We start from the raw sequence: 14,839 nt of genomic DNA, 5'->3' as shown, positions 1-14,839 counted from the left end.
ACTCTTGAAATGAGTGGCAGCGGTTTGCTTAATTCTTACCACACATGCAGTTGAGAGTACTATTTCTGTGCCGAGAACAGTCTGAACAGCAGAGATCTCCATGCATAGTGTCGTAGCAGGAGGGCTAGATGTCAGGACCAACATACATTATCAAAGCTGCAGAGCACATCTTTTGCTCTAGCCAGTGCTATAAATGCGTCATGAGGATTAATTTAACTAGTAAATTATAGCCATCTTCACATCTGGCATATTACAGCTTTTTCAAAGTTTGTAACAGCAGAAAGTGGTTCTGAAGTGAGCATTAAAACGTGGCAGAGATAAGTGTCCCACTAGGAACATTGACAAAATTGTCTGTTTAATGATCACATCATCCCACTTCGTCATTCTGTTCTGCTAAACAGATAATTCAACAGACTGCTTTGTGTAAGGCCCAAGACAAAGAGAGCAGATATGAGGAATGGGCAAATGTTCCAGTGCTGTGCCCTTGCTTATTGTCTAAGGAATTCAAAGGGGAAAGGAATGAGCATTAAGATAGTACACACATTATTCCTATATAGATATCTTAACTCAAGCTACCCAAGCACCACCTTGACTGGTTCCAGGCTTGCCACGTGGAAGGAAGACACAACAAAGGGGAGGGAGAATTGAGCATTGTGAGATGAAGTTGAGAGGACTAACAATGAAACAATTTGAATTGAACCTGTTGGGTTCAATTCTCAGATCTGTCTAAATCTGGTACAGTTATACAGATCCTGGGAATATTTGTGAAACATTAGAAGCATTTGTGTGAATGTGAACAGTTTGCATTCCAAGCACATTAACCAAAAACGGAAACACCAGCATTCACCGGGCTTTGGTGTTTATTTCCCGTAAGGAAATAAGTCCATCTCTTTGTTTTATTTCCTCAAAAGAGCCCCCTGCCCTGTAGCTACCTGAAGACTTAGCCCCTAATATACATCCCATCCAGCATAGTAAGGCTAATCCTAGCCTTAATTTATGGAGATATACCTATCTCATAGAACTGGAAGGGACCCCTGAAGGGTCATTGAGACCAGCCCCCTGCCTTCACTAGCAGGACCAAGTACTGATTTCTTGCCTCAGATTCCTAAGTGGCCCCCTCAAGGATTGAACTCACAACACTGGGTTTAGCAGGCCAATGCTCAAACCACTGAGCTATCCCTCCCCCCTAGATCTGTGAACTGGTGGATCAAGGGCAGCATTACATTATAGGTTGTTTACAAAAATCCTACTCCTACTCACAGAAAGGAGCTAATAAATGCAATATCAAAAGTTTTGGTCTTATATCATTAATGGGCTGTTTGGTGGGTTTGTATTTAAAACAAATCTCAGGAGTTTCATGATTACATTTATTTTGACAGGCATTTTCGCAGTGGTAAAAGCAAATCCATCGCTGAATCAAATTAACAAGATTTCTTTGCCAGTATTGCCAAGAATCAAAAATACTTGTGTTTTAAAAAGGCTTTCTCCATCGCAACCCAGCTTCCACCTCTCCCTGTAGCAAGTCAAAATGCTACCTTTTTATGCAAAACTAATTTCCATGGTAATATGCCGATGTTAAACAGAGGATTATTTATGGGTGCAGTGTATGATGTATACAACAGAAGATAAACTGTAGTAAGAACCCCAAAAATACAGTTAAATGGATTGCTCATTAACTTCTAAATGTTTTTCCCAGGTTTACTCCAGTGACAAAGTCCCACTTCAGGTTTTTTCTCTTGAAGCTTCATGACATGTTGAGCTAGTTTGTTATAAATTTAAACTAGGTTAAATTAGGAGTACAAATTCCTCAATTCTCCATATGTAAAAAATAAACATCATAAAATGTGCACAATAAATGATTTTTATTCAAGTTTTATTTAAGCTTTTCCTTCAAGCATTTTAGACTTCGCTATTTTTTTTCAACTAGAATATTTATGATATAAATAAAATTTTAAACATTGGTACACACTTGATATACAAAAAAAGATCACGTTTGCAGCATTTGCTTAAAAAGTGGTCTTTAAATTCACTTGATAAAAATAAAGGTTTTATTACCTTGGGAACACCACACAGGCATAACCAGGGTTCAGTCCTTCTATAACATGTTTCACTGTGGTCAGAGATAGTTCCTTCACTTTTTCAGCCTCACCCATTAGCATAGATATATTTCTAACTATTTATATATCTATATAGCCACACATTAAAGAGTCCTTTAAGGGTCTATAAGATATTTAGGCTCCATATTCCGCTGTAAGGAAGGATAAATAAGTCCACAATTTGACAAAATGCTTCCATATATTACATCATTTCCTGAAACGTTTGAAAAGTGGATGGACATGTTTATTTGAAGATGCCTTGCTCCGTGAAGTGTGATATTCCATATAAACTGCATCATCTGCTCCAGACATAGAGCTCATTGTGCCAAAACGACGGGACACCTAGATTAAGAGAAATCACAATTGTTCAGTTTAACTATATACATAATCTCATTAACCCACTGATGCCAGAGTAGCTAGATACAATGCTGAATGATCAAATTAATATAGATATTATTAGGTTATATATATTTTAAATTAAATACTAAAATACTGGACACTTAGTGGATGATCAAGAATTCTGTATACCTAAGTGCATAGGTAAGTATAGCCCTACTCCTGCACCAGGGATGCTCCTCAACCAAAGCACCTCACAACACACTACAAGAGTAATGTGCATCTCTAGTTAAAGTTGGTATAACAAAAGCAAAGGATCTATAGAAGAGATACCTCAACAGATTCAGAATTCAAAGGGCGTTCCAGCCCAATGCCACCACAGTTAATGGTCAAGCCTGAAGTCTGAGCTACAGTCCTATGATGTCCCCTTAACTCAATGGATTAGCAAGCCTTAGGATTGTCAATGCAGGGACGCTAAGGAAAATTAATCCATATTAATTTTGAAAGTGGATTAGTAAAACCGTATTAAATGCCTGTGGGAACACCCTCATTCAGACTAAAGTGGCCTTAATTCAGTTTAGCTTAATTAACTTCACAAGTGAATAACCAAATAAAGGCAACTTGAATTCTGAGTGAGGGTGTTCACACAGGGATTTAATGTGGTTTAACTAATCCACTAAAATTCACACGTTTGGTTAATTCATATTAATTTTCCTAGATCTCCCTATGTAGAAAAGCCTTTAGTTTCTAGTGTTTATTTTTAGGGAAACCCGTGTTTTATTTTCTATGAGTAAAAATAAAATAGCATACACAAAGATTGAATATCCTTAACAGTCAGCCCTATTTGAAGTACTATACTCTGGGGATGAAGTCCTGGAGCATGAAACCTTTCAATCAGTGTGACACTACAAATAAATTAACTGCACTAGGATATTTTTAATGTGTATTTCATAAAACTGATCTCTATAAAAGAAATTCGCCATCTGCTACCAATGTCCTAAAACATAAAAGGATACTGTAGCGGTCACACCTGTTCAAGTGTCTCATTTCTCTCTAGTACCTAAGCTAGCAGTTACTCTCATTAACTAGGTGTTATAGGAGCTGAAAGTAAAGAATTCTATTTTTCAACGTTCTGTGTATTGGCACTGTTATGCAGAAGCAAGACTAAGAAGTAAGGGTCCAGTTCTGTAGCATTTGTAGTCCACAATTACCAGAAGCTAAGCGTTCTTCATTTACCTGAGTTGACTTTGAGCCATACTCTCCTGCTACCACCTCTTCCTCAGCATCCAGGTCAGATGCTTGCAGGACCTTCTGAAGAAGCTGCTGCTGCTCTTCTTTGGATGAAAATGAAAGTTGTTCTTCTTCCATTCCTGCAAGCTTTGTGATCACCTAGGAAGCAGAATGTGGTGGAGGATGCATTTTCTCAGTGTTCAGTTTAGTTTTTTTTAAATTAGCATCTCCCCATTTCCCAAGAAAATCAACGATGACCCCCCCCCCCCCCCCCAGTGGACCTTGCTGCATTTATAGCGTATTAGCAGTCCATCACCTTTGCTTCACAGCTACCACAAATATACGTAGGCTTGGAAAGATTACATATTTAAATTAGTGAATGTCGGTAAACTTCGATTCACCGCACACACAAACTGACATGCGTCTGACGAAGTGGGCATTCACCCACGAAAGCTTATAACAGATCCAGACTAACACGGCTACCCCTCTGATACTAGACACCATGCAAGGCACTGCATTTAGCCGTATGGAATGGTAATCTATCAACCTCATGAAGCTCCAATACATCTATTAGTCTTAAAGGTGCCACAGGGGAAAAAAAAAAACTGACAAATATTTCCATCAATGATAATCGAAATTTACAGATGGGCAAGGAAAAAAAATGACGTTTCAGAATGTAGAACTTGATTTAAGAATTTTACTTTGTATATTTTGACACGTGATGTTGACAGTTTGTGTTTTAACAGTTATAAAGCTTCTAATTTTTGACTCTCAACATCTACTGTCATTAAATTATTGTCTGACCCCTCCCCCCAATTTTATACAACTGAGAAAATTTAAATTGATAAAAATAGAAAAAAAAAAAGCTTAGAAATAAACCGATAACATCCATCAAAATTATTTTTTAAAAAATCTAATTCTGCCAAGTCTAAATACACAATACAAGGTGAATGATACCACACACCTGCTTTGTTACATTCTGTGCTAAAGGAACCGAATGTAAAATGTCATTTAGATAAGAGGCTAGAACAAAAGCACATAGCTAAGGATGAAGGCAGGCTTATTTCAGAATGTTCAGCCAAACGCTTAACGTACCACATTGACAAGGAAATTGAGCAAAGCACATTTAGCTTAGTAATTATATTTGAGTTAATAATAAAGAGGGTAGAAAACTGCTTTTTTAGATTACAGTTTCTTCTTATGGACTGACCCACTTTTGTTTATTCCTCTAGCTTTCTTCACTATTCTACATTTTCATGAGGCACAATCCACCAGCTCTCACTATGAGAATTCTGACACGTGCATCCCACCCTTATTTGCCTTTACCACCAAGGATACGAGTACAGTTTAGCACATATTTTAGTCTCCTATTTAGTCAGATATCTGGGCAAGTATAGTAAATGTGCTATCTGCTGGTAATATATCACCACTCTACTTCAAAGTCCTCCTTTCCTAGAGAACTCCAAAGTCTCCCAGCTTCTGCTTCTTAGGGCTGGTCTACACTAGGGGGGGGGAAATCGATCTAAGATACGCAACTTCAGCTATGAGAATAGCGTAGCTGAAGTAGACGTATCTTAGATCGACTTACCTCCTGTCCTCACGGCACGGGATCGACAGCCACAGCTCCCTCGTCGACTCCGCTTCCGCCTCTCGCTCTGGTGGAGTTTCGGAGTCGACAGGGAGCACGTTCGGGATTGATTTATCACATCTAGACGAGACGCGATAAATCGATCCCCGATAGATCGATCGCTACCCGCCAATCCGGTGGATAGTGTGGACGTACCCTTAGTCTTAGTGAAAAAAGAATGTTTACAATATACGACCATTCACTGTAAATTCCGTTTCTTTCACAATCACTGAAACATCTCTCCCCTCAGTAGGGCTATCAGACTCAAAAACAATCTCTGTTTAAATCCAGAGTAGAAAGGAATCGACATTTCCCCCCCCCTCCCATTTTGATTACTGATCCAAGTTTACTGCTTTAAAAAATTATGCTAGTCCTGGGTGCACTTATGACTTCCCAGTGTTTCCAGCCATGGCAGGTTTCAAGACAGACATTCAAACTGGGTCATACGGATTTATCATCTGGCTTTTTCCTCTCCCATTTCAATCTAGATATCCTCTGAACACCTGAGTTCTCTTGAACGTCAACAGTTAAGAGGTTAATGCTTGATACCATTGAGAAGCTAGGACACCAAACTGTGATCATATTTTATAAAGCTTTGGTTTATATAGCTGTTTAGAATATATAATTAATGCCAGTCACCATAGTTTATGGAAAATAGATCTTGTCAAACAATATTATATATACATATTTATGAAATTACAAAGGTATAGTGTTCATGTAATATATTTAGACTTCTATAAAGCATTTTGAATAAGAAACTGGAATGATAGAATATCAACATGGAACAAAAATGGATTAAAGACTGGCTAACAGACATGTCTCAAAATGTAAACAGAAATGGGGAATCATTATCAAGGGAGTGTATGTTTCTACTGAGGTTCCACAGGGATTGGTTCTTGGCACAGTCGACAAATACTTACACAGGGAACAAAACTTTGATAATGGGTTCTTCAATCTAGCAGACAAGGGTATAACAAGGGCCAATGGCTAGAAACTAGACAAATTCACACTAGAAATAAGGTGCACATTTTTAACAGTGAGGGTAATTAACCACTGCACAACTTACCAACAGTTGCAGTTGATTCTCCCTTACAGGAGGTTTTTTAAATCAAGATTGAATACTGGAGTGTATCTTTTAGAAAAACACCTAAACAGAAATTAATTCAAGGAAGTCCCTATGGCCTCTGTTACACAGGCCTACCTAGATCACAATTGTCCTTTCTGGTCTTACAATCTGTGAATCTATGAAAAATAGTATATGCTAAGATTGTGTCCAGCTTCTAACAGGAAAAAGTGTAGAAAGAAGAAAAATGATTTTAAAGGTGTATTAAACTGTCCCTTGCGATGGTTTAAAAACAAAACGATGTGTACAACTAAAGAGAGACTCTCTGCTTTTCAACAGAATACAATACTTGTTTCAAGAAGTGTCAAATTTAGAAATTATCACCGATTCTTTGGTCTAGCAGGTTTTTCTGCTATTGGTCCAAGATTTAATATAAAAGTCTTAGATTTGTACAGCAATATTTTTCAAAGGGAATATACTTTAATAAGATAAAACATGAGACAATTACAGTTAACTCACTGGGTTCTGAGCAAGGAATCATGACAAGAGGGCTCTATTAAAAAGCAACTGCACTACACAAAATAGCAAAAAGATGAAAAAAACCACATTTTTTATCCATACAGACAGATATAACACATGGAACTATTTAATAAATGGCACATAAAACTATCCATACATAGCAAGTGTTTCCAGAAAACTAATTTTTTTTTTTTTATTTCCCACGGTACCAGCCTTAAGTTTGGCACCAACCATTTGGCACTCATACTGTCCTAGTTATAATGCCAATTTAAGGCTCCTAAAACTAAGGATTACTTGCAAAAGGAAATCTCTCTGTTTTGGCCTTTTTTAATTAGTTCCATAATCCAAAGCATTCAAATACAAGTAAAGCAATTTCTTTGAGTCTTTTTGGCTATAACCACGTAGGCCTGTTCGCTATTAGATCAACACTAATCTGCAACTATTTGGGCAAACTTGATATGCCACAAAAAAGGCTTTCATATATAAAGACTGCAGTGAAATTATTTCAGTGGTGAGACCTGTTCTGAAGCAGTCCTCTTAACTGGCCGTAGACTATGAAAAAAATGATTCTTCTAGATGTTTTATCCATGTAGATCCCACTCCAGATTGTGCATATACCTCGTGTGTGCAAGGTCAGAATCTTTCAATAGTAGCGTCCATTGGGCTACACCTACTTCCCTCACCCGAGGACAAAGGGCAGAGCAGCCACAACCATCCCACAGTTCCCTCCATTCTTAATATCAATTAAAGACTCTGAAAAAGCAGGGATGGAGGGCGGATCATGGGCAAAACACTGACGAACCAGAGTTATTGTAAGACAAATATCAGGGGGTAGCCGTGTTAGTCTGTATCCACAAAAACAACAAGGAGTCCAGTGGCACCTTAAAGACTAACAGATTTATTTGGGCATAAGCTTTTGTGGGTAAAAAACCCACTTCTTCAGATGCATGTAACACAAATAATCATTTTTTCTCCGAGTATTTGATCCCATTTTAGAGCTCTGCTTATCAGTCACCATCTGGAAGGTGGGACCGAGGAGTCCGAGCTGCCACTAAATCAGGATAACATTCCCCTCCTACCATATTTGGCACCTGATCTTTCCAACAAGTTGAGGGCATAATATTTAACCAACAGTAAAGGGGTTCTACAAGTGCCTGCCAGGCATATCTCATATGGAGAGGTTTGTAAAACAAGCTTGCGCTCTAGTGGAATGAGCTTTGACGTCTGGAGGAAGTATACCAGCCATGTGATAGCAGGCTGAAATACCCAAAATAGATAACTCAGTATATGTCTATGTTGCAATTCAGAAGTGTGATTGCAACATGTAAACATACCCGAGCTAGATCAAAGATAACTAGAATAGCAGTATTAGAGAAGATGCAGCACCATGGATGGTGGCCGCTTGAGTAGGTACCTCGAGTCCTGGGTGGGCAGGACTTCACTATTGTTACTTGAACTAGCTATGATCTAACTACATCAAAGTTAGCTCAGGTATGTCTACAACCGCTGCAATTGCACCTCCCAATTGCAGTGTAGACATACACACAGATGTTCTCTGGAAAGAAGCCGTTTGCCTCTTAGAAGCACTATTTATGGCAACAGTTTGGGAGTCTGTCTGAAGGGCTTTGTCCTATTAAGAAACTACAGTAAGACCCTAGAAACATTTAAGGTGTTAAGTTTCTTTACCCCTGGAGAGAAATGGGGTTTTGGAAAGAAAATGGGGAGATAAATATTGTTTTAAATCAAAGTCTGACAACTCTGGGGATAAATGTGGGATGAGCTCTCAATGGAATGTTGTTTAAGGAGGGTCGCCCATTAGAGTTTGGAGTTTGCTGATCCTTCTGGCTGATGTCAAAAGGGTGATGGGGAAAAGCCTCCATGAGGCTTGAAAGGACAATATTAAGATCCCACATTGCAGGGATTCCTTAATTGGTGGGGAAATATGGAGTAACCCCTTTCAAAATATAGATACAGTGGGGTAAGAAAACTGACCGTGACTGGAAGAGGGTGTTGTCATGCCAAAAGCACTCCACGGTGGACCATAAAGGAACTGAATGAAAGTTCAAACTATTTCAAATGTAGCATATAATCAAGGATTTTAGGTATGGGGCCTCCAAAAGGTCACGGTTGTGCTGGGCTGCCCAAACAATTTTTTTTCCACTTTGTGGAATAAGTATGCCTTGTCAGAGCTTTCTGCTCTGCAGTAGAATTTCTCGTATTTGCAGTGAGAAATTTCTGCTAGTGGCATTCAAATCAGCCAACATTCAGGCTGTAAGGTGCAGTGGTTTTTGGTGGGCCTGGGTGTAATATTTGCCCTTGGTTCGGTGTTGTGTCTAGACAGTCTGGAAGTGCTATCAGAGACTGAGTAGACATTCCGAGCTCTGTTAACCAGAGCTGTCTGGGCAAACATAGAGCTATGAGAATCAATGAGGCTGTACCCCACGTATTTTTCCATATCATCCTGAGTATTAGTAAGATCCATTGAAATGCCTGTGAGACATTGATCCCACAGTATAAAACGATGTCTTGTAAGGATCCCAGGGTCACATCTTCTCTAGAGCAAAAGACTGGACAGTATGTTTTCTTTCTGATGGGAAGCAAACCTATAATGGGATTTCCCCGCTGGTGAAATATCTGTCTGAGAAGGGAACTCTTCAGCGACCGTTTGTGGTTGGTAATGGATTGTCCTCTTAGGAAGCCATCACTGCTGGCTCCTAGGAAATGAAAAGCTACTGGGGTTATTCCATGGAGTTGACATTATGTCCATAACTTGATTGCCTTCTACCACAGGGGTGATGAGCAGATACCGCCCTTGCTTGCTTACATAATACATTGCAGGTGTGTTGCCTGAGAGAATCCATACTATGGAATTTTTAAACAGGTTGGAATGCTATGGAAGCTAGTGAGATGACTTGTAATTCTAGAGCTATGTAAGGATTCATGTCCTTTTGGGACCATACCCCTATTCTATTCTATGTAGATTTGTATACCACATTCATCCCCACAGCATCTGAGCACCTTCCAATAGCAGATTAACCAACATGAATACACATATCTCATGTGTTTGTTCTCTTATCCCATCCCCAGAGTGGGAAAGTCCCTGTATCTCAAGGTGGTCCAGGTTTGCACCCAGCCTGTTCCTGACTGATGTCTTATCAATTTTTGTAGGAGGGGATGGAGAAGGATACCCCTCTTCTGAACTCTCTTGATGTAACTGAACTGGTGGTCAGATAACAGGATGTAAGCTAGAACCACAATGTGTGTGGTCATCTGATGTCTTGTGGGGTGATAAACTGACTTTAGCCAGCATTGCAACGGACATAGGTGAAATTGACTAGTGGTGTCAGGTGGGTGCATGCTGACATGTGGCCGCTAAATCTGAGGCAAGTTCTGATTATGGCTGATGAGTTCCCTTTGATGTTGGTGATAACTGTCTACAGAGAGTGAAATGTGTCCTTGGGAAAGTACGCTTTGGGTAACTTGGAATCAATTAGGGCTCCTATGAACTCTGTGATGGGTTGGGAGTCTTTCCCCATGAAGCCCTGCTGTCTACTTAGGTGAAGGACACAGTTCTAGGCTGTGGTGACTTCTTGATGAGACCAGCCAATTGTCTAAATATGGATAGATGGGAAAGGTTTGTCTCTTTAGTTATGCTGCCGCAACAAGTAGGCATTTTGTGAAGACTACTGGTGCTGTGGAGAGAGACTGAACAGCAGTCTCTTGTATTGGATCACAATACTGAAGTCATGTCTTGGAGATCGACAGCCACAAACCAATCTTGAGCTAAAGGGAAGGGATGATGGCCACAATCATTTTCAGCTTGAACCTGAAATAGCATAGATATTTGTTCAGTCTGCTCAGGTCTAGGATAGGACAAAGACGCCCTTTTGTCTTCAGAATAAGGATATTTTGGGATCTGAAGCCTCTTGGCCTAAACTCCGCAGGTAGTTTCTCAAGGACCCCTAGATGAAGCAGGGAAACTACTTCTTTTAGTTGGTTTTCCTGAGAAGGATCCCTGGAGAGGGATGGGAAGAGATTTGGGGGAGAGAGGGAGGATTTAAATAGGTTCTAGTATTCAGTGGAGACAACTTCCAGCACCCATTTGTCAATTGTTATTCCAGTTGGGCTTGGTAGAAAAGAGAAAGATGGCACCTGAAGGTGGAGTTTGGGGAGGACTCTCATCCAGTTTCAGTGTGGTTCTCAACTCCTGCGTTAAATCTGATATCTGGCAGCTGGTGTAGTCTGAATAGTGATTGCGAAAGAGATTTACTTCTTTTGAGAGTCTCATCTTCTTCCTAGGTGGGTACTCAGAAGGCCGTTGTTGAGAGTAGCTGGGTGTCTTCTGTCTAGTTTGCCTTTTGTATCTGAATAGCTTGCAGTTTGGGGCTGAATGCCCACTGACCATAGTGTGACTCTGGAGTCTTTTAAGGGCATGTAAAGCATCATCATCAGTACATCATATTAATAAATCTGTACCCAAAACTGAGAAGTCTACTGTATTCTGAGTCTCCCTAGGAATACCAGAGGCATGATGCTCTTTTACATAGTAACTGCAGTGGCCCTATGTCTAGCCATCGTGTCTGATGCATCCATGGCTGCCTGTAACTTCTTTGCCATTAGGTTTTTTTTTTTAGTCATAATAGTTTTTAACTCCACTCTATAGAGTTTGGACAGAAAGAAAGATGTCCCAGGTTACATCATTCAATTTCGCAAACAAAGCTTTAGTTCACTATTTGTAGCTGAAGTGATGCTGATGAATAAGCCTTCCTCCCAAAGAGATCTATTTTCTTTAGGTTTTTTTCTCCTTTCAGGTACTCTTAGACCGTTTCATTTTTTCATGATCTGCAGAGTCCACTAAAGAATCCAATGTTGGGAGAGTGCATAATCGCTCAAAACCCTTTTGGCTACTTGATAGCTTTTTTTCCTGCTCTTTTAGCTGTCGGCGGTAACGTTGCTTGCATTCGCCATAGAATTTTTGCTGTTCTAAAATGCCCTTGTTAATGGGCAATGCTATTATAGCAGAACCGAAAGAATATATTATGTCAAATAAATTTCCTTAGTCAATGAGGTCTCTATTTCTGGTTCATCAACAATCCAGGCAAAAAACTTCTGGAAGGGTCTAAAGTCATCAGGAGACAGTATAAGTGCCAAGACAACTGCCTTGTTGGAAGATGATGATGAGTCTTGGGGACAGGATGAAGGATGTTGGTCAGGTGGTTCAAGATCTGTCTGTTGAATGGTGGGGAGAAGGTTCTCTTCTGAAAGATGGAGTAGACGTCTTCCAATGATGGTGCTAATCTTTGAGGCGATGTTGACACCAACCTGTTTTGGTTGGGAGAGTTACTGATAGCTATGCCAGTCCTACTGGTGCCACTGGTCCAATGATAAGGAATCAGAACTGCTTCATTTACAAATTTTTGAGAGCTATCTTTGATAGAATAATATCTCTGAGTCCTTACTAAGTGTGGATGCTGAAAACAAATCCTGAGAGAAAAGATACCAACCACTGAACCATTAATTTTGGCAATATGGTTTCAGGAATAAAGGCTGTTCAAACTGCAATTCAATTATGAAGCCTTTCATGACAGCATCAAGCAGAACTGATGAAGTGGAGGGAAGGAAAAGGTCACAAATGAAGAGGAAAAAAAAAAGTAGTGTTCTTAAGATATAACCAGAGGAAGTAAAATATACCAAGATATTCACTGGACTCTGATGTACACTATATACAATATCACCTACAGCAATGAGGACTTTGACCAACTGGGGACACAAAGCTAGTTTACTTGAGTCTCTATTCTCCACGCTCTCAAATGGGAGGGCTTCCAAAACTTACATGTTAAGGCCATCCCATTTTTGTGGAATCAGCCAATTTTTCCCATAAGTGTTGTTTCTCTGGCCCCACTCCCCAGTTGTTGCCTGCTATAAAGTCAGAATGCTTTGCCTTGTCAGATGCTGTAATTAATGCTACCTTAACCTGTCCTCTACAGCAGTACAGGCACCACAATATAGTAATGTTACAGCAACAATAGTTGCCTGTAAGCACCAACTGATTAACCAATTGCACCTCTCATTATCTTCAGGAAGTATATGAGGTACATTAAGACTCCAAGATGTGCAAATTTGACATTAGACGCACAAGTCATCAGTGTTCCACATTAAAGGGACAAAATTACCTTGAAGCTGTAACCTTGATCTACCAGAAATCTTTGTCGTTTGGTTGAATATGCCATTTCCTGAGTATCTTGAGATACAAGGGAATAAAAGAAGGCATTGTATTCCTCTGCAACCGTCCCTAGGAGACAAGAGGTATTAGACAATTAGCCTATATGAGTAAATTGAAGGATAAAAAGAAAACATCCAGAGCAGGAATGTAAAGTTATTTTTTAAAAATTGCTTTTCTGAACATACTTTAAGTAAGTGATCATCTACATAGCATGGAAATTCTTGCTGAGAACTATTGATAGCTTGAAAAGAATATGGGAAGAGGCAACGGGAGATACTGGAGACCTAACTCTTGGAGGAAAATAGTGCTTGTTGAATTGTGTATTCCAAACAAGGTAAGAACAAAAAATTCCCAAGGGTGCTATGCAGGATAATCTTAAGAACAACTTAAATTGTGCTTGCGATACAAGTCAGGAAATAGTACAGCAGCAAGATACCAGAGGAAAAGTTTTATAAATGTAAATGTAGAGATTTACACTGACATGGCACAAAACCAGATGAGACAATAAGATATTTAGCTAGGAATTAGTAAGGCTATTCAAAATTCTGAATAACCTAGGCTATATAGTTGTATATGGGTAATAGATTTTATGGCTCAAACAGCACAAAGCAACTATTCGATAATCCAGCCCCTCTCCTCGCCACCAGCTAGTACAATAGTGCAAATGTTACATCTATTTCAGACATTTTCAAATCCATACTGTTCCATCGTGCAATCTAAGCAACACGGAATCAAATCCTGAGTATGCACTAAGGGCTGCACTTTCTAATTTCAAACAGAAACAGTGCTCCAGGTAACTACTGTCTAAATACAAGGCACTTTAGGTATTTTTTCAAAAGCACTTAAGCACTGAGGAACACAAGTTCTGTTTTCAAAAGCAACCTAGGCACTTAGTCAATGGGACTTAGATGGTTTAAAAAATTAGATATGTGCATTTAGAGCAATGCTACAATAATTTATTTGTGGTATATTTTTACTAGGATTATCGGTCAGGAGAGCATTGAGGAATGAAAATAAATTAGAGGGACCTTTACCTGTAGATAAAAATGTGTATTACTTGGAGTCCACTTGGAAATTAGATACTGATTCTAATAGGGATTACCCAAATGAAAAGTAGCACAAATACATGCAGTATATTTCTTCTAATTTATAAAAATATATGCACCTATCCTATGCTTTGGGTGCCTAGACCATGAACTGAAGGGCACCTGATATAAAAGGAATACCCATAAATATGCAACTTGCCCATTTCTCCTCAGTAGCTGGAGGGGAGGGGAGCTTTACAGCATGCCAGAAAGGATAAGAAACCACACTCTGCAGTCCGGTGTCCGGGGATGAGATTCCAAGTCACGGACCTTCACAGAGAATACCCTGACAGCACCTACTGTTCAACCACCACTAGTGACTTAACTGTGGTGGCCGGGCAAGGGAAGACAGGGATCTCAAGTAAGGAGGTCTCAAATTATTTAGGGCCTTACAAGGTACAACCAGCTCCTTGAATTCCACCTGAAAGCTTACTGCAAGCCCTGCAGATCCCAGGGCACTGATCTGACATGTTCCCCATGTGCAATTCCATTCACCGGAAAGGACTCAGCATTTTGCACTAGCTTCAGCCTCTAACTAGTCCCAAGATGTAGACCCACACCGAGTGCATTACAGCAATCTAGTTTCCAGGTGATAAAGGCATAGATAATTGTGGCGAGGTCTGCACTGAAGATAAGGTCATACTTCTTACATGGCAAGGA

General features: G+C 39.7%; 1 protein-coding gene across 1 annotated transcript in view; it reads right to left on the bottom strand.

The window, feature by feature from the left end:
- Positions 1-1,855: 1,855 nt before the first annotated feature.
- Positions 1,856-14,839, bottom strand: part of ERCC3 (ERCC excision repair 3, TFIIH core complex helicase subunit) — a 50,580-nt gene continuing 37,596 nt past the window's right edge. The window contains exons 13-15 of the mRNA XM_026647380.1: positions 13,045-13,163; positions 3,669-3,821; positions 1,856-2,438 (exon numbers count right to left, since the gene is read on the bottom strand). Of these exons, the coding sequence (XP_026503165.1) occupies positions 2,304-2,438; positions 3,669-3,821; positions 13,045-13,163 (407 nt within the window). The 3' untranslated portion in view covers positions 1,856-2,303. The remainder of the gene's footprint in view (positions 2,439-3,668; positions 3,822-13,044; positions 13,164-14,839) is intronic.

This window comes from Terrapene carolina, unplaced genomic scaffold (assembly GCF_002925995.2).
Source record: "Terrapene carolina triunguis isolate 2854851 unplaced genomic scaffold, T_m_triunguis-2.0 Scaffold62, whole genome shotgun sequence".
Taxonomy (NCBI): Eukaryota; Metazoa; Chordata; order Testudines; family Emydidae; genus Terrapene; species Terrapene triunguis.
The sequence above is the reverse complement of the archived record's forward strand: the minus strand, read 5'-3'. Positions and strand labels throughout refer to the sequence as shown.